Genomic DNA, 25,956 nt, shown 5'->3' with positions numbered 1-25,956 from the left:
ATAATTACATATTAACTGAAACACTTGCATAGGCTTTTTGAATTAAATATTTTTTTACATTTAGCTTAATATTTAACAAAATATTTTGATTAAATGACATTTAAATTCTCTTTCTATGATTTTATTAAATTGAATTTTGGCACTTAAGCACCTCTATAGGCAGGACACTGACATTAAAACAGCAAACATTTCACTTTTCTGCGATGATAAAATTAAATACAAATGTAAAACCTGGCAATATAGCTTTTTAGCATCAAAAGAGCTTGACCTACTCCATTTACAGTTTGAGACTGCCACACAGCAACAGTCTTTAGTCAGAGGCCTCTTCAGATTTGTTGCAAGACTGACTGCTAGAGGATGTCCTTACAGCCCACAGTGTCATCATCCACGACGACACTCTGAAGACACTTGCATGATTTGAATTACATTTAATTTCTTCCACATCACAGTTCACCCTCCCGCCCAAAGCAATGAACACAAGCACAGGAAAATAAGTTGACACACTTTATTCCTAAAACAGAAGCCACACCACCAACAGCTGGCGTGTGGTTCATATATAATTATTTATATATATATATTTATATATTGCAGTTTGGTTTTTGTGTCTAAATGTGTGGTATAAAATATTATATACAACAATGTACCTCTTTATTTGAACACAGTGAAGTTCATTGCTGTACAAGTCCTCTGTAGCTACAGCTTTGCTGCAAGTCCTTCATGCTCAAAGGCATGAAACATAATTCTCCACTCTAATTCTTCTGTACATTGTGACAATACAAATATTCTGCCTCCTTTATAAAAAAATAATACTCTAAAAGCAACCTACTGGGACTTTTATTTTATTTTTATGGGGGTTTTTCCTTTTTTTCCGGTTTCTTTTATTAAGACGATTACATGTCTGAGACCAATTGCTTTAAAGCAGGAAGGCTGATATAAACCTTCATTTTTAATATATAAAAGGTAAGAAATATGACAATTTATACATTTAAAAACTTACAATAAATAAGATAGATGCAGGCATTTTTCATTTGGATACTATTTCATCTAAAGCCTTAAAAAGGAATTTCTCGTATTAAAACCAGAGATCCATTTTGTTGAGTTTTTCCTAGATCAAATATGTCCCTTTTCTTCCAATAACTTTACAGATAAACTCTCTAATACGGACTGGCCAGTGACTCTGCTGCCATGCTACATTACCATGACAAGAAATCTGTCATTTCTCTCACGTTCATTTATCGGGACTCAGCTTCGAGCTCATCCCATCCCTCCGCTCTCCTTTACTCCCTTGTTGCCAACATGTCGACTCTGTGGGCCTGTAGCAGCCACAGGGGGTCGGAAGCAGGGACTCCATCTGGGTACAGGATCCAGCTCTGTACTCCCGGTGTCGTCCTCGCACGATGCGACCGGTTGCTTTGCTCCCTCTCTGAAATGCGTCTCCGTCAGTAACAGGCTGCTGGTTACAACATGGTCATGATGAAGTTGTACATCTGGTTGAGCACCACAAAGTGAATAGGCAGACATGATCTTCGGTCCTGCGTTGCTGGGTCGCACGTCAGCCAGGAGAGAGCGTTGTACTGCTCCAGCACAAATCTGCTCCAACACACACACACAAACTCTCAGTTGTGTTTTCATTCAATTTAAAAGGTAGCTCTGAAAATCTATGTAGCAACTACTGTAGGTCTGGGTGATGTGGCTTAAAAATAAAATCTCAGATTTTTTTTGCTCCATACCAGATCCGATTTTCCTCGGGCTAAGTGATAAATCGATTTTATCGACAAATCAAAATTTTGGCTTTTCAAGATAAAATTTTTGATGCCGATCCTGGACATTCTGTCATCACTCTGAACTATGGACACTTGAGGAGTGCATTGGTTAAACAAAACAAACAAAAAAATACAGATTTTCCAAAAATTAAATAATCAAAAACCAAAAATTCGACTGACAGCCCATCCCTGTTAGAAACCAACAAGCAGTTATTCAAACTTTGCAGGAAATGTGTGAGGTTTCACAGGAAATTCACTCTATAAATGGAAACTGGGCTTGCCAAAAGCCAGGAGGGCAGCAATAGTAATCTGTGCTCTTGAATCCAGGTGGAGAGTGGAGTGGAGTTGTTTACCTGAGTACGTCTGAGGTCTGATTGGAGTCGAGGGGGTGGGAGTGCTTGCTATGCAGCAGTTCGTCTGATTGCACAGTAGACACATGTAGGTGCAAAGAGGCCTGAGAGAGGGAGAACAAGGAGAGAGCCGGTGTCACATGCAAGCCATCAAACGATTTAACCTTTTATTTCATCTCATCATAATAATTATTGATATTTTCACTGCAGCGGGATAGCCATGGTGAATGTGTAGCCAATTCCAGAGGCAATAAATATCCCTGGCAAATCACTGTGCAAATACTCAAGCTTGGACTTAACTGGAATAAAGGCTCACAAAGCTCTGAATGCGCCTCTAGTAATTTACTTTTCACAATCTGCTCAGATCTTTTATAGTGTTTTCAAAGGCTTTTGCAGTTTTATGGAGTGTTGCATACTGGAAAGAAAATCTCACACACCGCTGTAAGTCATTATTTTAATTTCAGATTATTTGTAATAAGGTTACTTTATTAAAAATCAATCTGCCTGAAAGTACTTCAAGTAAATGTGGGATATGTAAATCTCTTGTCACAAGCTCTACTCCATTCATGTACATCTTAATATATTGGGGTATATTTGAAAAGGTAGTTTGTTTCAATAATTACTGCATGTTCAAAAGTTTGTACTCTAAAGTCATATAGAGTACAAACGGCGTTATAACATCAGAATTTGGCTACAGCAAAAAACAAACAACAAACAAACAAGAAAAACAACAAACTGCGTTTCTCAGAAAATCAGAATACACAATATCAATAAAAACATATTTTTTTCATATGAAATGTGGATAGTGAATGTAACAGTTTGCCCGGCAGAAGGTCACTTGCCGTTCTCAGACTTCTGTATCTTAGAATATTAGTGGAACGTTGAGTGGAGGGGGAAAAAAAGTGTGGCAAAAAACGGCATTAAACAAACAAGAGATTACTGCAACCTCATATAATAAATACATTTTTACTTTTCGAGTTGAAATACTGGAACAGATCAAGTTTGCACTGGTCTTCTAATTTTCCAAAATTCACATGTCTGTAAAGCCTGAGAAGAAGCAGCTCGATGGGACAAATGAGTAGGTTCTGTCCAACAAATAATGTCAGCAGCACATTATGTTCTGATGTTAATCTGGGGCGTATCTGATTTCAAGAACACCTCATACAGGTCGATCAGATTTACATAAAACCTCAATAAGCTTTTTTTTACCTGGATTGTAATTATATTTTTAAAGTAACCGCAGTGTAAGGTGCTACTCAAACTATAAGCCCTGGTCTGTGGGGGCTACCTTGAGGAAGAGCGGACACTGGTTCTGAGCCTGCGAACAAGCTGACCAGAACCAGTCGGGCAGTGGGCCGGCCTTCGCTGTGGAGACAAGGTAGCCAAGCGCCAGGGGTTGCTGCAGCAGGTTGGGAACCTCTTCATGAGACTCCATCCGGTCTGTGCTCTGACCCTGCAAAATGGGGGAAAGCTGGACGTTAGCTCTGCTAGCATGCGTCGCATGAAAAAATGCGACAGATGCGTGTGTGCCGACCCACCTTACTGCCGTCTACTCCATGGTGGTAGTGAGGGCTGGGGGAGTGTACTGGAGAAGTGGTGGGGGAGATGTTAATGATGTCTGGGTCCAACTCATTCTCCTGGTCCAGCAGGTCAAAGATCCCAATATCAGACCCATCTACGTTCAAGCAGAAAAACAAGTTACGTTTAGGGACGCACCGATCCACTTTTTTCACTTCTGATATCGATACATATATCTGAGGTTTAGTATCTGCCGGTATTGATCCAGTACAGAAAAAAAGAGTGCAGACTTGACCTAAAATGTTTCCTTTTTTAAAAACAGACATAAATGTACTGAATTACAAATTTATTTAATAAACACACCAATAGCTTCACAAGCTTGGTCAAACATGTTTAACCTTCTCCCCAAAAAACCAGACGTTTAATTTATTCATTCAGTGCAATTAAGAGCATAACAGCCAATAAAGAAACTGAAACTGACAAAAACAATAGGTTGAATACATTAGTCAAACGTGTAAGAATAAAAACATAGAAGCAAACAAAATATATTAATACCTAATCTAGAATTTGTTTTCAATATCGGGACCGATGCAGATATTAATATCGAATCAGTGCATCTCTTTTTAATGACCAATTTTTTATTATGAAAAAGGAACTGAAATGCAAGTAAAACTAAACCAAAGAGAAAAAAAAGTGAAAGACCCTAAAAGGTTTGTCCTGACAACTAAATAAAACTATTTGAATCAAGCAGAAAGGAAAATAAAAAAACATAAGAAGTAGCAAAATGTAATGAACTAAACTGAAACTAAATAAATAAGTAAATAAAAAACAGTGACAGTGAGACGAATGAGGGAGCGCCACTGACCGGTGGTGGGGTTGAGGATGTCGATGTTGGTGTCGATGTTGGTGTAATTGGAGCTGGCGACCTGGAGAGAGGCGGAGGTGGGAAACACCAGGATGTGGGTGCAGGAGGTGTCCTGCGGGGTGTTGAGCTGCGACGTCTGCATGTTCAAGGTGGTGCTCCGGCGAAACACGGAGCCTGTGGAGACGGAGTCTGGGAGGAACAGAGGCAGAGAGTCAATCAAACACAGTGAGGAGATGGGGAACGGGACACAGGAGGAGGAATTCCTTCATACAGCCTAACCTGTTTCTGAATGCCTCAAACGTCCCTTAAGCTTCTGGACATCAAGCTAAGGCTAATATTAAACAAAGATAATTAAAATTCAAATTCAATTTATTGATCACGAAGGAAAATTAAATGTTGTTCCTGTTGGCAAGAAAGATCTCTTGAGTCGTAGAATCAATAAATCACTAGCACAGAAGTAGTAGGCTAAGAGACTTAAAAAAGTAACGCTTGAAGAAGTTGAAGAAAAATAATACACAAATAGAAAATGGTACCAAAGTTATATCTGAGGTTTCCAGACTCCAGAGAACCACAGTGAGATCCATTATCCACAAACGGAGAAAACATGGACGTAGCAGCGGGCTTTCCAAGATTAAAAGATCCAAGAATGAACCAGAAGGTCATAAAAGATCTAAAGCACTGCAGGCATCACTTGCTTGAGCTAGCATCAGTGCTCATGACTCAACAGTAAGAAAAAAAGAAAAGAAAAAAAAAGTGGGAGAGAGACTGGACTGGAGAAAAATGTGAAAACATCAATGGAAGAGCTCTAATAAAAACAACATTACTGACCAAAAAGGACACAAATACAAAAAAAACCCAACAACAATATGCAAGACTTTTTGGGGGAAAAAAACATCGAGTGGAACAAAATTTAAACATTTTGGAAATTGTGCCTCCTGTTGGATCTAAGGCTGCGTTCACACAGCAGGACGTATTTCATTGGGGGGGGGGGTAAATTGGGTTGTTGCATATAGGCAAAAAAGGAGAATTTGGGTCACATTCATCTGCTATGTGGACATTGCCATACTGAAACATGATACAATAAAACATGGTGGTGGGTAATTTGATGGTTTGGGGTTGCTGTGCCTCTTCAGGATGTGATTTTGATGAAAGGGAAACTTCTGGCCATCAGCTTGAGACTTTAAGCTCAAGAGCACACAAGTTATTCAGAAAGTTTAGACTTAAATCTGACTGTTGCATGACCATAAATGTATCACTCAATTCTGCAGAATTTCTCCAAACAGGTTAACCTCTTTTACGGTTTGAAATATTTCAACGTAAAAGCAGCAAAAACCGAAGAAATCTATAGAAGTGAATAAGCACTAAAATGTTTCTTTACAACATACAAATGATGTAGCAACATTGCCGTAGCACCTGTTCTGTTTTTTTGTCAGAGGTTAAGCTTTCGCTTTGAGAGCTTTCCAAGCAGGCGATGTTCTCCGCTGAGCATAACTCTACATAATCCTGGCATGATGACTGACACTTCCCCCAGCTTGAGTCCCCAAAATAAACCCATCGATCTGGCTCTCCATCACTGAAACGAGATCGATGGGGCAGTGCTTCATGAGAGAAAGGTACACCAATGTCTCCACTATCAATCTGCTCTGGACAAGGAGGCGGATATATTTGTGATTTGTGGAAGCCATCCATCATGCCACACGCACACAAGCGCGCACTGAGAGTGCGCTCCTTCAAAGCGGCCAGTTTAAGAGGTGCACATTGCAACTCAAACTGAAAAAGTCATATTCATAATCGACACTTAAGACGATGATGTGCACATGTTCTACCTGGCATGATGATGAAGGATCCCTGCGGCTCCATGGCGACCAAGCACACACTGAGGATGCTGGGAGTGTCGGAGGAGGAGATTCCACACATTCGACACATTTCCTTCAGACGTCGGCTGAGTGACTGCAGGTTTCTCCTGCTCAACAAAATGCTCCAGTCTGAGATGTGGAGACAGGAGAGATGCAGAGATTTAATGAGCAAGTGATGAAGTGCTGCTTTTTGTTGGAACTGTACACTGTAAAAGATGCGCACCGATCAATTTCTGTTGACGTAAATTAACTTAAAAAGTTTTTTTTATTACCTTTTAACTCTCCGTGCCCCATCCTGCCCAACCGGCCAATCACCACTCTCCAGGGAACAGATGTCATCTGCACTAGTCCCAAGCACCAATCCCACAGCTTCTGCAGGCCCAGTCGACGTACAGAGCCTTTTTTCCTCCGAGCTCTGTGCAACACAAACACTTTGGGTTAGATTTACCACAGCAAATAATTATTGCAGTTATCAATTATTCTATTCTTTATTCTATTGAATATTCTGATGATTAATTGATTAATCAGATAAGAACATTGGCAAATTCTGAAGATTTTCCATATATCCACCAGTCTTGTATTGCAATATTAGAAATACAATAAAATATCAAAATGAACAAATAATTTAATTCATTTTTTAAATAAGAAAAACATTTTAATGCCTAAAATGCAATAGCATGGCTTTCCTATAGTGAACACTTCATTATTTGTAGCAAAGGAAGCAACTACAGCTAACAACATCACCATGAAAAGTTCTTAACACAAAGCAGCGCTGATCTGTTGATTCATTTTTGGGTAAACCAATTAATAACAGCTTAACAATAGGTGCTTATTATGCTATTTGTGGAGTTTTGGCTAGGCCTGTCCCAACAACAAGGTTTGCTGGATGATAAATTGTCCCAGCCATTATTGCGATATTGTTATTTTGTGAGGATTTTTAAGAATTACGTTGATATTGGCATAATAATGCAAAATTCCCCTCTCAAAGGCCAATAAACTTTAATTTCGCAAAGAACAATTAACACTGGAATTGGAAAGTATTTTAAATATAAAAAAAAAAACAAAAAACATGAAATAGATCAAAATGTTTTGGCAAACAAAATTACCCTTCGATAAATATTAGTCGTAAGAATGGAAATTATCGAGTTCCTTCTAATTTATTATACGATGAATTCATTATTGCGACAGGCTAAGGTTTTTCATCTCAAGTCCAAAATGTATGTATTTCCTGTACAGTTTTGATTTAATTGCTGATATGAGTGTGTTCCTCTTTCAGCAAGTGGTATTTTCTTTTTGAGTCTGCATACTACAGTTAATGATTAATCAATTGGAGACTATTTCAATCAATCAATTCATCATGATTAATCATTTCAGCCCCAATTTCTAATTCACATTAATTCAACAGGCAACACTGGAAAAAATAAACCCTCCAGAAACAGGTTTCTGTTCTACCTGTTGGGCACGTCTATGTTGATGATGCTGGTCTCCAACAGTTCGCCGTACATGTCTGTGCATGTGGCCAAAAGCCACCGCTGGTCGTGGGACAGGCAGTATCCCACAAACATCACATTGTATTTTTGCGATGCTTCACCAAACGTCTCGCCGAGTTCCGTCTGTTTGTCCTTAACTGGCGCCAAGATGAACGGCGGCGTGTAAAGACGCAAACACTCCGGCCTCTGCAAACATAAGGGAGTAAAACACTCTATATATGAAGTCGTGTAACACCGCTAAGTGTAATAAGCTTTTGGTCACTTGAAGTAGACCAATTGGTCTGTCTTTATTCTATGCTGTACAAAAAAGGAGCTTAAAAGTTTGGCAGTAAAAGGAAAAGGTCAAATTTGCTGCAAGGAAGGAAGCTGACTTAATCAGATCCCGATCTAAGGTCCTCCATTTGTCTAAACCGGCAACAGAAATCCCATTATGAATGTTTCAGGGAGCTAGCCAAGCAGATAATAAAGAACAAACTCTGGAGGAACAAAGGTTACAAGTTCTTCTGGTTTTACTTCAGTATAAACTAACATCTTAGTAAGGATATAAAAAACTAATTCTATATTTTCAGAGATGAGCTGAATACAGATAGATTAACATCCGTCTAACAAAGCCTTAGCCTCTGGGATAATGCTGAAGAAAAATTATGTGTACAAAGTTACAACATAAGTAACTTTGTGGGGTTAAAGTGCAACAACTTGGCTACATCTCGCGCTTACCTCTGTGCTCTTCAGCGAGTTGTCGATGGCTAAGCCGGGGCCGAAGCCGGTCAGCGACTTGACGTTGGTGGAGGTGGGCAGCGGACGTCTGCACTGAGCGAAGACGGAGAAGGCTAGAGATTTGAGGTGCTGTGCGTAGATATGTCGATCTTCTCCTCTGACTTGCTGAAGTAGATACTGACATGGGACAATCTGAAGACAAAAAATAACTGTTAACTTTATTACCATCACAGGTCAGAATCTGTAGAATCTAGAGATAACTTGTATTCTTTAAAAGAGTCAGTGTGGCTCAGTGAAAGCCTTGATATCGATCTTCTGAAAAAGGTTTCAGCTTTAATAAAATGACCAGTTTATATACATTTTTGGAAGACAAGGGCTCAAATATCTAGCAAGAATTAGGTCAGGATCTTGTTACTGATTACAAAAGATAACTGGTTTCCTCAGGGACATAAAACCAAATATTACTCGGACTACATGTTTATATTTGAATCTAAAGATGTGTTCACATGAGCCCTGCTTAGTACGCCTTAATCAAATTCTAATTTGCTTGCCGAGAAAGTTTGGTTAGTTTGTGGAGGTGTGAATTTGGAATATGATGAGGATCAAATTCCTCGCCTGTGCAGCGCCGCCACAGTCGAGGAGGTGAACAGGTCATTCAAAAGGGTTTGGTTTGTTTGACATTGTAGTATGAAAGTGAACTGCACCAGCTGAAAATATTACAAATGTTGCAATTTTGGTCCAAAACTGAATCAAGTTTACTGAAGTGTAAAAACATCTCAACAAATGTCGATTCAATTTAAGTGTGTTGTGTTTTTTAATGAATTTATGTTGGAGATTGCGTTATCATTCTACTCTAAACAAAATGACTCGCATGCCCCATTAAAAACCAATGTAATGCTCAGCCCAGGATAGCAAGCTGCTCATCAAGTCGCCTCACCTGTACAGAAATTGAGTTGCGAATGTGTGGAGGCAGACACTGAAGCATCTCCAGGTAACAGCGAAGCAAACCAAGGGTCCACACGCTGGAGTGGGTTGGCACGGGCCCGGAGCCGCCGTCGGCCTCCTCGTAGCTGAAGGGGTCTACGATGTAAACGATGATGGCGGGAGGGTAAGTCACAGCGTGGGACTCCCCATCTGTGGGCACGCCGATTTTCTCCCGCTCCAAAGTGCTAAGAGGAAAAAAAAACAAAAAAAACTCACTTTCAGTATTAAAATACAAATAATCCGTGAGATTAAATAGTGATGTGATTACAAAATTTAAGACCGGTGCTTAATGTATTTACATTTTGTTTTACGAATGTAATACATTTAAGGCCTTAATTGTAGATAAAGTGATGGAATGCTGATGTGATGACCTACTGAAGGCGGAGTGCCAGAAAGAGCAGGGGTTTCTTAAAGAGACAGAGCCCCAATTTCAAGCCATTAAATTACAATGTCTAATTTCGTTTAAGTCATGTTTTGAGCATTTTTTTTAACTGAGGGTATCATAATTGCTTGATTGTGTAATAAGAAAGGTTACTATGTGGCTGGAAAACACCCAATACTGCCCCTTTCAGGCTTCTTAAGGATGCGCGGACTCCCTGTGTGCCGAACCTTTCAGGAGGCTCTGTGGGTCCCTGGGCCTGGCTGCTGGAGTTGTCCCCTGAGGTGGCAGCGTTCTGGGTGCCAGCCTGCTGTCCCAGCTGTCCGCTCTGGGAACCCTGGCTGTTCATGTTTCCGAAAGGCGGGAAAGAGTTGGGTTTGCCGGACGGCATGGTGCTGCCAGGCTGGCCTGAGGATGCGGTGAGGCCGTTGGATGATGCTGAGGCGCTTCCAGAGCCAACGTTGCTGCTGCTGCTGTTGCTGTTGGGAACGGAGGAACTTTGCTGGCTGGCTGTGCTGGAGTTCGACTGTTGAGTGGATGACGTCTGATTGGATGAAGAAGAGGCACTAGGCTGTGTGAGGAGTGAACTGTCTAATGTCTGTGAAGCGAGGTAAGGAGCTACAGGGAGAGACAAGAAGACACAGTTAGAATTTCAGGAATGAAACAGAGCACCAAGTGAGGAAATCCAATTATAACAAATATGCAACGAAACATTTTTTATAAAAGTTACATACTGCAAAGTGTACAGTAGGTTTTACATAGTAAATATACAACTAGGTAGCATAACGCTTCCATCTCATGCTGTCTGACAAAATTAATTCAGTCCACTGAAACATCCTCCTACACTGATCTCACTTTTAAAGCTCCCTGCCTGGCCTCTCTAAAATAAGAGTTGGACAACTAAATCAAGAGGTGTTGAGGGTGGAAATCGACAAGAAACAAAAAAATAAATGTTGCATTAAATGCACAGGAATCATAAAGGCCGCGTTTCGAGAGCAAAAACCCGGAAGCATGTCCGACGTGTACCAAGGTTGTGTCGGCACACTTGTGCATAAAGCTTGAGTTTGGTGAAGGCGTCGCTGTTGCTGCCGGCAGCCTTATGGAACCAGTCGCTGACGGGCTGATCCATCACGCTTTTGGTTCCGCTGCCGCCGACGACCACTATCCCGTCGGGGTAACTCCTGGAAATCGGCCGGTGCTGGCCCAGACGACAGGACTGATGAAGAAATAAAAGAAAGAAAGACAGAAGTGAAATGAAATATTATTTTCAGCAGTGTTACTACCCAGAATTTAGGTTGAAAGCTTGCTGAGCTTTACAAACCATGCATCATTCCCCTTCTAATTCTCAACCGCCTTGTGTTGGTCTATCATATAAAATCCCCATAAAAACACTTTGAAGCTCCTATTAACCGTTAACAGCAGATGCTTTACACTGCCCTTTTTTTTTACCTCGTAAACGGCTGTGAGGTCTCGGAAGAAGCTTTTGGCGCCGCTGAGCATGGCTTCGCTGTCGGGGCAAACCACCAGGTACCCAATGTCCCGCTGGGAGCCGTACGGGTCCAGCAGAAGCTTTTCCCAGTACGGCAAACCGAACGGAGAGAGCACCACGAAGTCGTACTCGTAGCCCACCAGGAAGGTGGGGATGGGCAGAGGCTCTGGAGACTCATCTGTGCCTGTGGATGGGAGAAAGAATAAATCACTTAAGCAGGGGCCGGGCGATGCGGATTAAAAATAAACTCAGAAAATTTGTGTCCAATTTTAAATCTTCCTTTAAAATTCCTCCAAAAAAAAAAAAAGACATTAATACTGATGTTAAATATTCTCAAGTTGTGGCTTTTATCTCAATTATTCCTTCTGTAAGTTGGATGTCAGAGTATTAAGAGCCAGGCTGCAAGAAGTTTTCTTTCATTACGAGAATGTAGTCATAATATTAGCAGAATAAGGATGCACTTTACCAGAAGAACGTCTCAAAATTAAGAGAGAAAAAAAATCATTTTAATGAGAAAAAATTCTGGGTAATTGATTTTTTGTTTTTCATGTAAAAGTTCTCATAAAACTACTGCTTCAATCTCCGAATATTACAACTTTTTCTTATTATTTCAACATTATTCTTATATTACTTGTATTCTAATAACGTTATGACTTGATAGTGAAAAATAAATCTCAATTTCAAACAAGGTGACGGGCCTTGATGGTGAACTATGGATCCCAAAGCTGTCAACTGGTGGGAAAAACGGAGCAAATTTTCCAAAATTAGATCTTCAAAAACTAAAAAGTTGATTTATTGCCCAGTTCTGACTGAAACTAAAAGATATTAAACAACATTTTATTTTATGCCTATAATGAAGCGGACGTCCGACTTTACCATAAGAGCCACGTCCAGCCATCTTGTGGAACTGCTGCCAGGTGAGGGGACCTTGAACCCCCCACGACCGCACCATCCTCTTCTTCTGAATGACATCCTGGAGAACAGGCTGGAGCGACATCAGCACCCGCAGTACATCCTGAGAGCACAGAGAACTCACGTCCACCGCTGAGGATCATGGGAACAAAAGAAAGACTGATGAAACCAAGAGTACCCAATGCCCTGAACAGAACATTATCCTAATGAACAACAGAAGAAATGCTTTATTAACACGACACCAAGGCAAAACCGCTTGGTTGTTTGGTCCTCCGGGTCAGGGGTGTTGACTTTTTAGCAAATAGCGACTGCTTATTGATTAGTTGCTGACAAACCCAGTGGATTGATTGACAGGTGGTCTCATGTCAATTAATGTCTCAGTACTCTCTCAGAATTTCTTTCCGAATATATACTGACATTGTGCTGTATGATCCCACTCACCGTTTTGTTTGGCCCAGTGATGAAGGCAGGTGCTCTTGACCAGCGCCTCGTCCACTTTGCCGCCTGACATGTTGTCCATGAACTGCCTGCCGTGTTCCAGAGCCATATAGCAGTCGTTCCGGTAGTCTCTCTCCTCCACCCGTTGGCAGGGGGCCGCCGGCGCGCCGCTCAACCCCCTCGACGCTGCCTCATGCTCCATGACAGAAATGGGCGAAAACGGGTTCGTGCACTGGTCCTGCAGGAGCACGATGAGCTCGTCGGGAACGCGCTCCTCTCTCTCGACCCCAGTCCTTTCCAGCGACGAGAGCCGCAGCTCCTCGAAGCTCTTCTCCGCCTCCTTGCTGACGTCCGAGCCGCGGCCGATGATGTCCAGCTCGTCCTCCAGGAAGAGGCCCGAGCCGTTCCCGTATCGCCTGTTCACCACGGCGCTGAAGCCGCAGCTGCAGGGGTCTTGGTCCTCGGCGTCGGCGCCGCTCAGGTATACGCCCACGTCGGCGCCTTTGATGTTCATGTTGCACACGCAGATGCAGCAGCTGTCGAAGTTGCAGTCCTTGAAGAGGTTCATGACTGACTCCGAGAGGATCAGCGTGACGTAGAGGCTATGAGCTTCGGGGATAGAGGGGACCGTGGCTGGCTCCACCGAGTTCAGCGGCCGGCACGTGGAAGGGGTGGACGCCGGGGAGTACAGGTCCGAGTTCTCATACTTGAGGGAGCCCTGGACGCTGGAGGGGCCCCGAGGGGTGCGCGGCGTCCGGGGCGTACGCGGCGTGGGGGCTGAGAACCGTGGGGTGGCGGGGGAAGGCAAGATACCGGTGCCACTGTTGCTGGGGGGAGCGCTGTTGGACATAAAGGGGGTGTGTGTCTGAGGGGTGTAGGTCTGGGTGTAGTCCTGGTCCATGGCGCTGCCAACACTGGGAATATTACTGAGAGAAGACACAATGAAAGACAGGAGTTAGCACAAAGAAGGGTAAAGATATTTCTCCAAAACTAAAAATATCTTTACTTTAATTCTAAAAAAACCAAGGCCAAAATTGGCACATTGAGAATTTTGTTAAAAAAATAAAATAAAATGATACAGCGGAGCTAATTTACTGAACATTTGAAGGCCTTGATCTCTCGCAGCCTGAAGAAAGTGCAGAAATATCTGTTCAAATACAGTTTTCATTTCATTTCAAAAGCACACCTGTCAGATTTTTCTGACATTATTCTCAATGCTTAACTAACAGTGAACAGGATTAGTGTTCTTTGACAATAAAGTGTTACTGCTGGACCTGGCAGCACCTGGTGTGTTCACTGCTAACAAAAATATCAGATTTCTGACTGCTCTGACACAAATCAGCCTGAAAAAATCTCAGATTATACTCAATAGTCTATTTTCTCAGTCCTACTTCAAAATATTTTGTCATATACAAGTGCCAGGAATTTATTATACAGGACGTGTACGAGATGACTTTTTTTTTTTGTAAGGCAACCATTGTATTTTTCTCACTTAACATTTAAATATCTTGCACATAAGAGAGAACGGGTAATACAGAAGCGACGCTGAGTGATCTGCACTCAGGATTTTTATCTTAACTGCACAAAAACACCCAAAACAGACAAGAGAAAATGAAAAATGGGTAGCAGGAAAACATAAGGAGGAAAAAAAACCTTCAATGAACAACTCGCTAAGTGTCCCTCTGAGGTAAGAGTTTATTTTGGAAGGGGAACTAACTGCAAAGCCTTGGAGAGTCACAGAGGGAGGAGGATAGAGAGAAGGGGAGTACACCATGTTCCTCGCTGCAGGAAGGGAACACTTCTTGGAACAGGCCCATAAATAAGAAGTCCCAGCTACAGTACATTCAGAGTGGCATGGACTGCAGCACATGTGCTACATATTAAGATCTTTATCTCACATGTTGAGTTGTGTCCAGACTTACTCAAGACAGAAGAGAGAAGTGCCGAGCTGAACGAAAGTGTTAGTTCAATATTTGGAGGCGTGGCCAACACGGCCTGAACGGCTTCGCTCACTCTGCTGCCATCGCTGAAACTACAGGGAGGCTAAAACGGTGCAGAAAATCAATGTCGTCATTCACAAGTTCTTTGGTTCGCTGAGTGGCGCGGTTGAAATTTTAATGGAGAAATCCAGGTCAATGGGAGAGATTCCAAATGGAGCACGAAAGGGAGATGAGAATTGAGCTTTTCGCTGCACGTGCATCCTTTGCTAGACATGATCAAGTGAACACTAAAGGAATGCTGGTATTGCATTTTAGCCAATAAAATGTTTATATTCTTACTTAAAAACTGAATTAATTTTATTCAGTTTTGTATGAAATAAGCTTAACGTGTCACTGGCAAGATAAAACCACTCACATGATTTAAAAAAATTAACTTAATTGTGTACACTTTCATTCTGTGTACACAAAACTTTGTATAATAAGTATTTAATCACTATTACTATTAATTAAAAGCTTTTGTGTGCACAGAATGAAAGCACAGTAGTTCATCTTTTTAAATCATGCAAGTAGTTTTGTGGTCAATGACACTTTAAGTGGATAAATAATATATCTGCAGGACGAGCCTATTTTTTTTAAACCTGATTAATCAGAATAATTGATAACTAAAGTAATCATTAGTTGCTGCCCTAAAATCTCGTGATAATAACTGGAATAATCTGTTTTAAATTAAATCAATTTGATCTTGCTGTATGGTTTTGGTTTCAGTTACGTCTCAATTGGAGTGTTGCCATCTCCCAGTGATTCTCCAGACTCTTAACTACTACTACTACCAAAAAGTGGTCATGCATGGATAATGGAGCTGGCTGCCAAGGTGGTCTCCAGTGGGAAAACAGTTGGTGAGCACGGACAGAAAGAGAGCAGAGGATAAATATACACCTCCAGGCACAAGTAGAGGGAAAAAAAAACAGGTGGTGATGGTTTTACCTGTCTTTGTTTAGGAAGCCCATCACAGGAACAGTACTGAGCATCTCCCTGCCCATGGTCCAGCTTGTTCTGTAGACGCAGTCCTCTGGTAGTTTAATGGGAGGGAGACACTGGCTGGGCAACGTCTTCAGGGGGGCAAACATGGAGCAGCCTACAAATGCCTGACACAGCTCAGGCTTGTACACAAATGAATAATCCTATAAAGAAACAAAAATGGAGAAGAATCGCTTGGTTTCTTAAATCAAAATATCTCAACATTTACTTTCAGCCTGTATCAAAGACATGAACTGCCAGCCTGCGCTCACCTTGATCTCAGATGGCTTAGGGCTGCAGAAGCTCTCCTCCACCTCGATCTTGAAGTGGCCCCCCAGCGTGGACGTGCCGTCCAGCGAGGTCATGCCGGGGTTGGGCTCCATGATGTTGTACTCCTTGTTGCACATGTTCATGGGCGAGAAACCCATGATGTGCTGCTCCAGGGAGGGAGGCGTGGGAAACATCTGGTGCAGGTCTGCTGAGCCTGGCGGAGGGCAGAGAACAGGGATCCATCGATTTGAAGGAATCTCGTTGTTGAAGTTTTCATGTCGATCATGCCACGGAATGTGCAGACAGTAGATTGTCTGCTTTCAAACTGTAAAGCAAACATCTGCAAAGATCCCATTTAGCATAATAACTGTGAGCGTCTGGATGTGTCTTATGGCTCGTCCAACACGAGCCATCAAAGATTCTCTCAAAGATACTTGCTGATGTCAGCTGTCTTCTTCAGCGGGGAAATGCGGCCATCGCACTGCTGTTGTAAATATGACAATAATAATAAAAACCCTGCAATGCAGGATGTGACACAGGTAAACTATATCAGTCCAAGATGGATTTCAGTTGAATCTAAACACTGATAAAGGGGCAGTATTATGGAAAATCTACTTTTATGATCTTCACATCATTTTATGATGTTATTCTCTCATCCAAAACATACCTGGTATGTTGTTTGATTGTTTTAAGCATGACTGAGAAGACCTTGAATCTTCCACGGCAACCATTTGGGGGAGCCTGAACGCTTGTTCTCACAAAGCATTCCCTATATCCCAAAGCTCTGCCTTCAAGGTGCAGCCCCCAGCCAAGCTTCCCCTGAGTTTCCCCCACTTTGCTCCTTCAGACTAGCCAGCAGCAATTAGCAAACACCTGGTGGCGCTGCGCATCTGCTGAGCTCAACATACCAACTACTGCTCAGTGCAACTCTGGTAAAACATTGTTAAAGGCTTAATGGAAAGTCACTGTTGTGATGAATTCTTGAATTCATGGAGCAGCCTGTTCTCTCCTGTCGAAAGAACAGGAGCTTCTTAAAGAGACAAAGGCTCAACTTCAAAGTGTTAAATTTTAAAGTCAAATTTCTTTCCAGTAATTTTTAATATATACAACTTTTTTAAAACAGCTGAAGTAATGGTATAAAATGGCACACACAGAATACTGCCAAAAAATAGCCTAAGAATGGATGGATGGTCTAAGAAAAAAGTGAAAGGACCGGTGGATGAATTGCTGGATGGATGGAGGAGTACAGCCAAAAGCATGGATTGAAGAATGGACAGATGAATAAACATATCAATGGACAGATGGAGAGACAACAGCATGGATGGATGGATCGGACATAAGTGCTGACAAGGAAACTGATAGAATGTTAAATGGATGGAAAGATGGACAAACGTCTGAATGGGCAGATGGACAAAAGTGTTGATGGGTGGAGAAATGTCTAGACAAACGAGAGGATGGAAATACATACTGATGCAAGATACAGGGTCCAATGAGGATGTCTTCGGCTCCTTGTTGCCAAATCTCTCATCAGTTCCATTCACGGGTCGTCTGGTACCAGGCTGCGACAGAAAAGTCAGAATATTAACTCTAAATTTAGCCCTGTTTAATTTCTCACACCTGTAGAATCGAACAAGTGTAACACATGACAACAGTTTAGATTAACAGAGAGAAAGTGATGAAGAGAAGAGCACAGAATGATGAAAACACACACACAGTGCTGCCAGACCGTGCTGCGTAACGAGATACGCGCCTCAGCGTGAAGCGTGAGGCCTCCACTCACCGTCAGGTCATCCTCGTCCGAATTGAAGAGGTTGTCGAGGTCGGTGAAGGAAACCACCAGGTCCGTCACGTGCATAAGGCTGGACGAGGCCATGCGATTGTGAGCAGCCGCATGTTGTGCATCTGGACACGAGGAGGGACACACAGGCAGGCGTGACGCTATTAATAAAGATTTTTTCGGCCTGACCCTCAAGTTCCCCGTGAGGATGCCAACGCTGTCCGAGAAGCAAGTGAAGCAAAAATTGTCCCTTTCTGTCAGAAAGGCCTAAAGCCTAAACAGCTAGTAGAATATCTTCCTAATTCAACTTTTTAAACACTTACAGTGCGACAAACTTGCGATGAAACAGAAAAATATTTTAGGATGCTTGTTTGGTGAACACTGAACTGTAGATCTTTAAGTATTCATACTTCTTAAACTTTTCAACCATTTTCACATGCAACAAAACACCTAAAGGTTTTCACCTGAAGCATTTATGTGACAGACTGACACAAAGTCACTGTTAGTACTTTGTATAACCGCCTTTCATTGCAATTGCAACAGCAAAAGCAAATGGTAAAGAATTTGACGAATCTTGTTTGGAAATTAAGTCAAATTCAGTCAGATATATATATATTAAATCTTGCCACAGATTTCCCATTTGATATAGGCTGTTTTCACATCTGTTGATTTGCTTTGCTTTATTTATTTCAAGCAGGTTTTTAAAACAAGAAAAATGAAATAATTTTTTTGCCACTACTTTTCTCTTTGAAAAGGAGTAGAAAGAAGTGAACACTTATTTCATCCAACCCCTTATCTCGATTTATTGATCCATATTATCTACTGACTGATTTTTTTTGAGTGCTGACTGAAATATTTGTAATTAAAACCGTTGTTATAATATTGATATGCCTGTTCAATATAATGTGCTAAAGAGCCAACAACTAAATTAAATTACATAGTCTAAAGGGTTACAAGCTGACTCATACCTAGATAAGAAAATCTACAGATAATAATATTAGTTAGACTCAGTTTGAATGCAACTAGGCCTGTCATGATAACACCATTAGCTAGACGATAAATTGTCCCAGAAGTTATTGTGATAAATAATAATATTGATGTTTTGAGATCATTTGTAACTAATGTAATTGTAATGGTAAAAGAATGCAAAAACACATTCTCAAAAAGCAATAAACTTTAAATTGTAATGAACATTTACCACTGGAACTGGGAGACATTTTAAATATAAAAGAACAGTAAACAAAAAAACTTCCAGTTTTTGGTAGAAAGAGAAGAAAAGAGAAAAGTTTGTTATAATTTATCATGCGATTAATTGATTTATTGGTTATCGTGACAGGCCTAATTGCAACAGTTGTTAAATGTGTAGCTGGCGCTGTTTGCTTTCTCACTGCACTGTGTCAAACGTTCCAAACCTTTTGAAAAACCTGTCCATCCACTTCATAGCTGGGCTTCCACTCACAGTCAGGTCATCCTGACCTGACGGTCAGCTGTGCTATGAAGTGGATGTGTTTGTGTTGCTCTGTCACATTGAATCCTGCTAATTGTAACTGTATGGCAAACGGTGTGAAACGTGTCAAATAAAGTGTTACAAAACAACTGTTTACCATCTGTTTGACCGGTTCCTTCATCTTCACCCTGAGGGGAGAAAAGAAAACAAAGATGAAATGTTTTAAGAAAACACATGCAGATGAAACTGAAAGTGAAAAGAAAAAAAAAGACAAGTAAACCAGGTAGGCAACGCTTAAAAGTAGCTAACTAAAGACACACCCCCACCTCCAACAATCAATGTGAAAATCTGGAGGGAGGGAGGGGGTGAGCATCAAATGATGGAGTGGTGAGAGAGAATTGAACTAAAACAGAACAGCAAACAGGCTCTGCTTCTTTCCACTGTGGCAAATGGGATTTCCAGCATGGGCCACAGTGAAATCATGATCCAAGGAATGGCTTCTCCATCTCCTGCCCAGACATCAATATCTGGGAGGGCAGGCCTTCTGTGGGAGCGTGTGTTCCTGCGATAGTGTGTGTGTGCTGAGCAGAACTAGCTGGAGAACGGGACTGTTATGTCCTCTTCATTGATTTCATTTTGCTCCGGGGCTTTTCTCTGACCAGCGAAGGCTCTAATTTGTCTCTCTTAGAGGCCCGACACACACGCACACACCAAGGTCGCAATCTATCGCCCGCAATGATGCCTTATCGTAATATCAATACGTTTGCCTTGGGTGAAAACATGTTAAAGTCTGGTTTGGACTATTGCAATCTCTCTAATTTCCCTTTTTCGACTTGTCTAAAGTTGTTTCCGTGCCCGCGTCCTCGGCCTAATTCAACAGGAGCAGCACTTCTGATGATGCGCCCATTGCGGAGTGCGTGTGTCGCATGGCCAGCCGTGCAGTCGGTAGTGCTCCAGTCAAAAAGACTGCTTGATCGCTGCTTGACGTTCATGCATGATTCACATAAAGTCGGTTTAGTATTCTGGCAGGAAGTGAAGGTGGGACAACTGCGGTGCTCCAAGCCTCCTCCGTCATAACAGAATAAAATGGCAGTACTGACATGTCCCTTCCAGCACACTTCCAAAGGATGATTTGAAATTTAATTCATGGCAAATATTCTACAGTGGGCAGGATTATGAATATATGGAACTTGCAAACCCATCAGAATAAAAGAAGATTGGTGGACGGACAACGGACAAATAAATGGACAATCAGAAGGATGAAAGAGTGAAAGGAGGAGAAACAGATGGATAGATGAAAAACAGAAGTAGAAACATAAATGAATGAACAAAAGGATAAAGAATTAACAAATAGAACAGAAGGAGAAACAGGGGAATAAACAGAAGGATAGAATGATGGATCAACAGAGAGAGACAGATGGATTACCATATAAAATGATGGATGGATGGATGGATGGATGGATGGATGGATGGATGGATGGATGGATGGATGGATGGATGGATGGATGGATGGATGGATGGATGGGTGGGTGGATGGATGGATGGATGGATGGACAAACATGAGAGCAAGTTAGATGAATGAATGACAGAGAAACTGATGAATAGATGAGAAAATGGCCAACATTCTCATTCTCTATTTTTACCTTTCCACACTAGCGGATATGGAAATGAATTTAATCAAATTTCAAACTTTCCCAGATTCATCCAGGCTGCATTGTGTAACCCGTGTTACATGCTAGGGTTAGTAGAATTTGAAATAATCCAAATTGAAACCCAGTGTAAACTCCTAAGACGCAGCATTTCAAAAGAAAAGCAGACAAAGACTAGCTTGGGTAAAATTTGACTTGGGAAAGAAAACAAATGAGTGTGTCCGCTTAAACAAGGACATATGTTGGGGATGCAAACGCACACCGCCTGAATTACTGTCACTCCGCTGAGAGCTGCCTTCATCCCAACACCAAAGCGGTTTTCACCGTACCGATTGGCCAGTTGGAAGACAAACTGCAACAGGCTGGAAAGTCGGACATATACAACTCCAGTGGCTTTCCTTCAGTAGGAGTACACGAAGAAAAAGGAAAACAGTGGAGGAAACTGAGCATGCACACTATTGGGCTGCTCCGTTGGGGAACAAGCGACAACAGGGCATGAGAAATGACTTCCTGTTTGGTTAAAACGTGGCCAGTCAAAGAGGAAGCACGAAGAAAGTAACTGCAGCATTATCTTTAGTGCTGTGCTGCTAAGGATGCCGATGGCCTATTTTCTAGCTCGTCTGCTCCTGGATCTCAAACAAATCAACCCCTCTTGTTCAGTTACATTAACAACTCACCGCTCTTTAAACACAACGAGATATCCTCACAAAACGCCGGGAACTAAAGCAAAAAGCTGAAAGAAAGAGGAAAAAAAAAAGCTACGTGTATATTCTTGACACATCAACGCCGGCTTAGGTTGTGGTGTTCGTATCCCGGCAACATCTGAGCTGATGATATCACACAAAGCATCGTCAGGCAACACAGGTGCACCTTCAACGCGAACACCAGAAAAATACTGACTATTAACAGCTTTTTTTTCTCCTGAGATCCACAGCAGCAGCACTAACAAGCACTGGAGTCTCTTCCTGTTACTTCATCTGCTAATATCACCTCACAGCCAGAACAACAAGTGCTGGGAGTCCGACGTGTTCCTAGGGCCGTGTCTGTTTCTTTGGACTTATTTTCTGTACTTTCTCATAAAAAAGGTCGTCGAGTCTATTTTTTGCGATAAGCCCCTGACGCCTTTCGAGAGCCCACGTCACTGAGCGCAAACCATTAAAAAGCTGCTTTCAATCACAAAGGGAGTTCAGAGTGTCCAGATCAGATGCTTAATATGAGCAGGTCTGCACATTACATGATGGGTGGGTTTAGGAACATCACAAGAACAATGGCAACATGTTGGGATGGTGACCACTAGTCTTTAAGCAAGAGGAAAGAATGAAAGAAAGAAAAAAAGAGATTGTTGTAGGGATTTTTATATCTAATTATTCTTCGCATTAAAAAGATCCTGAAGAGACACTATTCTATTTTGCTAGGTACTAATCAATATAGTTTATTTTGATTGATTAGATTTGACTCCAGCTTCCTACCTTGTGTTTCTTTCCAGGCTCCCGTTCTCCTCCTTTATCCTTCTTCGTGGAGAACGTGAACTTGACGTCTCCTTCCTCGAAGGCGTAGGGGTCTTCCTCTGGCTCGTGATCTCCGTCAGTGAAAGCAGCAGATAGGTACTGGTTCCTCCTGGCTCTATACATCTGAAGCCGGTCCTCAGACACCTTCAGAGGCATTTTAGATGTAGACATCACTCTGAAAGGGGACGTGGGGAAACGCAACACAAAGATGGATTAATTCCTAATGTAAATTACAATTGCACCAAGAAAAATTTATCAGAAATTTGTGGCCACTTTCCAATTTATGGTTTTCATAAAGCTCATGTGTATTTCGTCCATCCTTTCAGCTGTGAGTGGTCATTAATCATTGGTACTTGGTGTTTCCACAGTCAAAAAATGGGGTTTCATGTTTTATAACTTCAGACAAACGGAGCACTCAATATATGGGATTAACAGTTAGGTTCACTAAAGCGACAGTGAACTGCACCAGCTGAAAAATGGAACAAATTGAACAGTATGAGACTATCAGGTGTTGAAACAAACCAAGTCTGAAAGTTTAAAAGCTTAAAAAGACCCACTATGCAGGCAAAGGTCATTAGATCCTTCCTGTTATCTGGTTGCAGTCTTGCTCATTTCATCAAAACTAGTAAGTACTTCTTACCGAAGTTGTGCTTCTTCTGATCTCGCTTTCATGATGAAGAGTGTGACTGTCAGTGCAGCCTGGATGTTTTTAAATGAATGAAAAACCTAACTTTTAAGTCTGGTACTGTGTGGTCACCGGTTGACAGCCAATTTTCCTCTAAAACATAACTCCTAAATCGTCTTAGTTTACGAAGGGCGACTTTTATAGGCGGAGTGGCTCTGTGCGAACAGATGGCACCTTACAACATATGTCAGCATTGCTGTCATGTTTGCATGCAGCAACATAAATGTCAGCGGATGCAAACAGCTCCGACAGCTGCCGCGAGGTACAACCGATGCGGCGTGTTTGCCGTCAATTACATCTCTGCAGAATTTCTGAAAACCTGTTCGAACATTTAGGAGCTTGTGGCTTGCCGTAACTGCGGCCTACTTGGATATGAGGCATCAGAGGCTGGGGGAACGAAAACACACCGCTTGGCAGGAGAGCGGGGGGCTGAGCCGGCTGACGTGTCGTCCCTCCGTTTCCCTGGACCTCGTCTCGCTCAACGACGTGCCTGTCTGGCCCAGATGTAAGGTGGTGTGTGCAGTGGTCCGAGCAGGAGATTAGTGGCCATTCAGAGCTGTGGCTGGAGGGATCACAGCTCACTAGAAAAAGGCTGTCCGAACAGCTGGTCCCTTAGGACTGCACAACTCCACCAACCCAGTAATCCCTTTGCCCCTCCGTCCCCACCACCTCCAACACACCTGCTGGTGAGCAACGCCATCTCTGCCGCTTGATAGCCAACAGACAGGCACTCTATCAGCTTCAACTTCGTTCCAATAGCTGGGCTTTATCTTTATCTATACCGATCGTTATTCTTCCTCTCTCAGAGCTTCGGAGTGTGTTTTGTGTGTAGGAATCAATGAGTAGTGCTAGGCCGGCACATTCGTAACATGTGATGTCACAACGGGGCAAATAGGAAGTGATTAACGTGCTAAGGACGACGGGGAGAAACGAGGGGAATGTTGACTGAAACTAGGCCTGGACGGCTGTCCCGCAAACGGTGGGTTGCCGGTTCGATTCCCGCTCTGTCCGCCTCTGTCATTGTGGGCAATACTTTTTACCCAACTTGCTTGCAATTACCTGAAAGAAGTAACCTATATATACTTAAAGGTATATCATACCGATTCACCTTACTGACTTTTTAACTCTGAGATAATCCAGAACGTTTTCCCATTTTTAAAAGAATGGGATTTTCCATTCAGACAGTATCAGAAATTATATTTTTTCACAACTGGACCAATTATTATTTTTTGGTTATTGTTTATAATGTGTTGTTTTCGTTTTGATATTTAAAGTGTCTTCCAGTTCAAGAGGAAAGTGTTCTTTACAAAAACATGAGAGGAAACATGAGCAGTGAGAGGAAAAGCTGCTCAACCTCTCACTGCCCGATAAGCAAAGTTGGCAACAACATGGTTACCTAGCAACAACCTGTTTAGTAACTTGCGCAGCAGTAGTTTCAGGTTTTGCTACCGTGCTTCAAAACTACTAATAAAAATTAGAAAAAACAATGGCGTGGAGTGAAAACAGGAAATGTAATGCCACCAGTTTGGCAGTATTTCAGATATTTCTAACAAAAAGCTCTATAATTATCTATCCACACTTAGTGATATCAATATATGAAACACTTATGATGTGGTAAGTTTTTCAGTCATATCGTTCAGCCCAAATATGTTGGTACTGATTTATTGCCCAGCCCTAACTAAGCCCTTAAAAATTGCTGTTTGGGCGTCAAGTTCGAAGCGTCGACACTCACTCTGTAACCGACACCAGGTCCTGTGACGCAGCTGCCTCATCCCTCAGTTTGTCTCCGGGCAGCGGTGGCGTGGGCAGCTCAGCCTCCTTCCTGCGGGGCAGGTTGAATAACCTCCACGGCGTGTGGCAGCCGTCATCCTCCAGGTTGACCGCTGAGCCCACGAACACTGTGGGCTCGGGAGGCTCCGAGAAGGCAGAGGTTCCCGGATGAGAGTGGGGGTTGTGGAAGTGATAGCTCAAACTGTGGGGCCCGCCGGGCTCCTCGCCATCGCCCTTCGCCCCAGCCAAGCAGGGCTCTGGGGGTAGCTGGTAGAAGTGTTGGCTGTTGGGGGTGGAAGGGTTCTTTATGCCCTCCCCTGACTCTTCGCTGCGCTCGCTGGGGCGGGGGCTAAGTGGCGGCGGCGGCGGTGAATTAGACTGTTCCGAAGGCCCGGCGCCAATCGCTCCACCTTGGAGCTGGGGGGGTTTAGGGAGGGTGGTGACGTCCGCAGATCGAAATCGTCCGCTGTCCTGAGCCCTCATGGCCAGCCTCTGGGCTACCGCCGCTTCGGTCTCTATGGATGTTTCGTCACTGGTCAAGCTGCGGTGATGGAACGGCGTTTGGGGTCTTTTCTGCTGCTTCTCTGGCTTCTCGCCTCCAGTTTTGTGCTTGGTTGGAGGCTGGGAGGGCTGACCCGTCAACTGGGTTTGGCCCGGAGTGCTGCCTGTTCGCTGCTTTCCTGATTTGTGTCTGCGAAAGAAAATGAAAACAAAAACAAGTGATGACAAGCACAAGTACACGAAAACAGTTTCTCATTAGCTTAGAATACTTTTTTTTCTTGCCATCTCCATAATGTTTTGTTCTGAAATAATTAATCAGATTAATCATGATTAATCAGATTAGTCATCAACTAATTTAGTAATCAATTAGACAGTCTCAAAAGAAAGACATTTAAGATAAAAAGACCCTATGTTTTTGCCAAAACTCAAGTGGCATAGATTTAGCTTCACCCAGTTCTGATTCATTAAAAGAATGCTGTTATTGTCTTTTAGGCAAGAAAGTGTTTATTTTCTTATTAAAAAAAGGAACTGGTTTGTTTATATTCATGTTTTAATATATCTCTAATATTGTATAAAAAGGCTTAAGTGATTAAACGAAAAATCTGTAGCATATTTATGCGATCGATTGTCA

At 42.3% G+C, this 25,956-nt stretch overlaps 1 protein-coding gene across 1 annotated transcript in view; it reads right to left on the bottom strand.

The window, feature by feature from the left end:
* Nucleotides 1-490: 490 nt before the first annotated feature.
* Nucleotides 491-25,956, bottom strand: part of med13a (mediator complex subunit 13a) — a 95,578-nt gene continuing 70,112 nt past the window's right edge. The window contains exons 9-30 of the mRNA XM_028031326.1: nucleotides 24,787-25,515; nucleotides 22,331-22,544; nucleotides 19,370-19,400; nucleotides 17,769-17,890; nucleotides 17,457-17,547; nucleotides 15,991-16,202; nucleotides 15,686-15,882; nucleotides 12,765-13,687; nucleotides 12,288-12,455; nucleotides 11,372-11,595; nucleotides 10,949-11,138; nucleotides 10,153-10,540; nucleotides 9,497-9,728; nucleotides 8,560-8,751; nucleotides 7,805-8,028; nucleotides 6,625-6,767; nucleotides 6,323-6,481; nucleotides 4,497-4,685; nucleotides 3,652-3,788; nucleotides 3,402-3,566; nucleotides 2,117-2,217; nucleotides 491-1,590 (exon numbers count right to left, since the gene is read on the bottom strand). Coding sequence (XP_027887127.1) covers nucleotides 1,458-1,590; nucleotides 2,117-2,217; nucleotides 3,402-3,566; nucleotides 3,652-3,788; nucleotides 4,497-4,685; nucleotides 6,323-6,481; nucleotides 6,625-6,767; nucleotides 7,805-8,028; nucleotides 8,560-8,751; nucleotides 9,497-9,728; nucleotides 10,153-10,540; nucleotides 10,949-11,138; nucleotides 11,372-11,595; nucleotides 12,288-12,455; nucleotides 12,765-13,687; nucleotides 15,686-15,882; nucleotides 15,991-16,202; nucleotides 17,457-17,547; nucleotides 17,769-17,890; nucleotides 19,370-19,400; nucleotides 22,331-22,544; nucleotides 24,787-25,515 — 5,164 coding nt within the window. The 3' untranslated portion in view covers nucleotides 491-1,457. The remainder of the gene's footprint in view (nucleotides 1,591-2,116; nucleotides 2,218-3,401; nucleotides 3,567-3,651; nucleotides 3,789-4,496; nucleotides 4,686-6,322; nucleotides 6,482-6,624; nucleotides 6,768-7,804; nucleotides 8,029-8,559; nucleotides 8,752-9,496; nucleotides 9,729-10,152; nucleotides 10,541-10,948; nucleotides 11,139-11,371; nucleotides 11,596-12,287; nucleotides 12,456-12,764; nucleotides 13,688-15,685; nucleotides 15,883-15,990; nucleotides 16,203-17,456; nucleotides 17,548-17,768; nucleotides 17,891-19,369; nucleotides 19,401-22,330; nucleotides 22,545-24,786; nucleotides 25,516-25,956) is intronic.

This window comes from Xiphophorus couchianus, chromosome 11 (assembly GCF_001444195.1).
Source record: "Xiphophorus couchianus chromosome 11, X_couchianus-1.0, whole genome shotgun sequence".
Lineage (NCBI taxonomy): Eukaryota > Metazoa > Chordata > Actinopteri > Cyprinodontiformes > Poeciliidae > Xiphophorus > Xiphophorus couchianus.
Note: the sequence above shows the minus strand (reverse complement) of the source record. Positions and strands in the feature narration are given on the sequence as shown.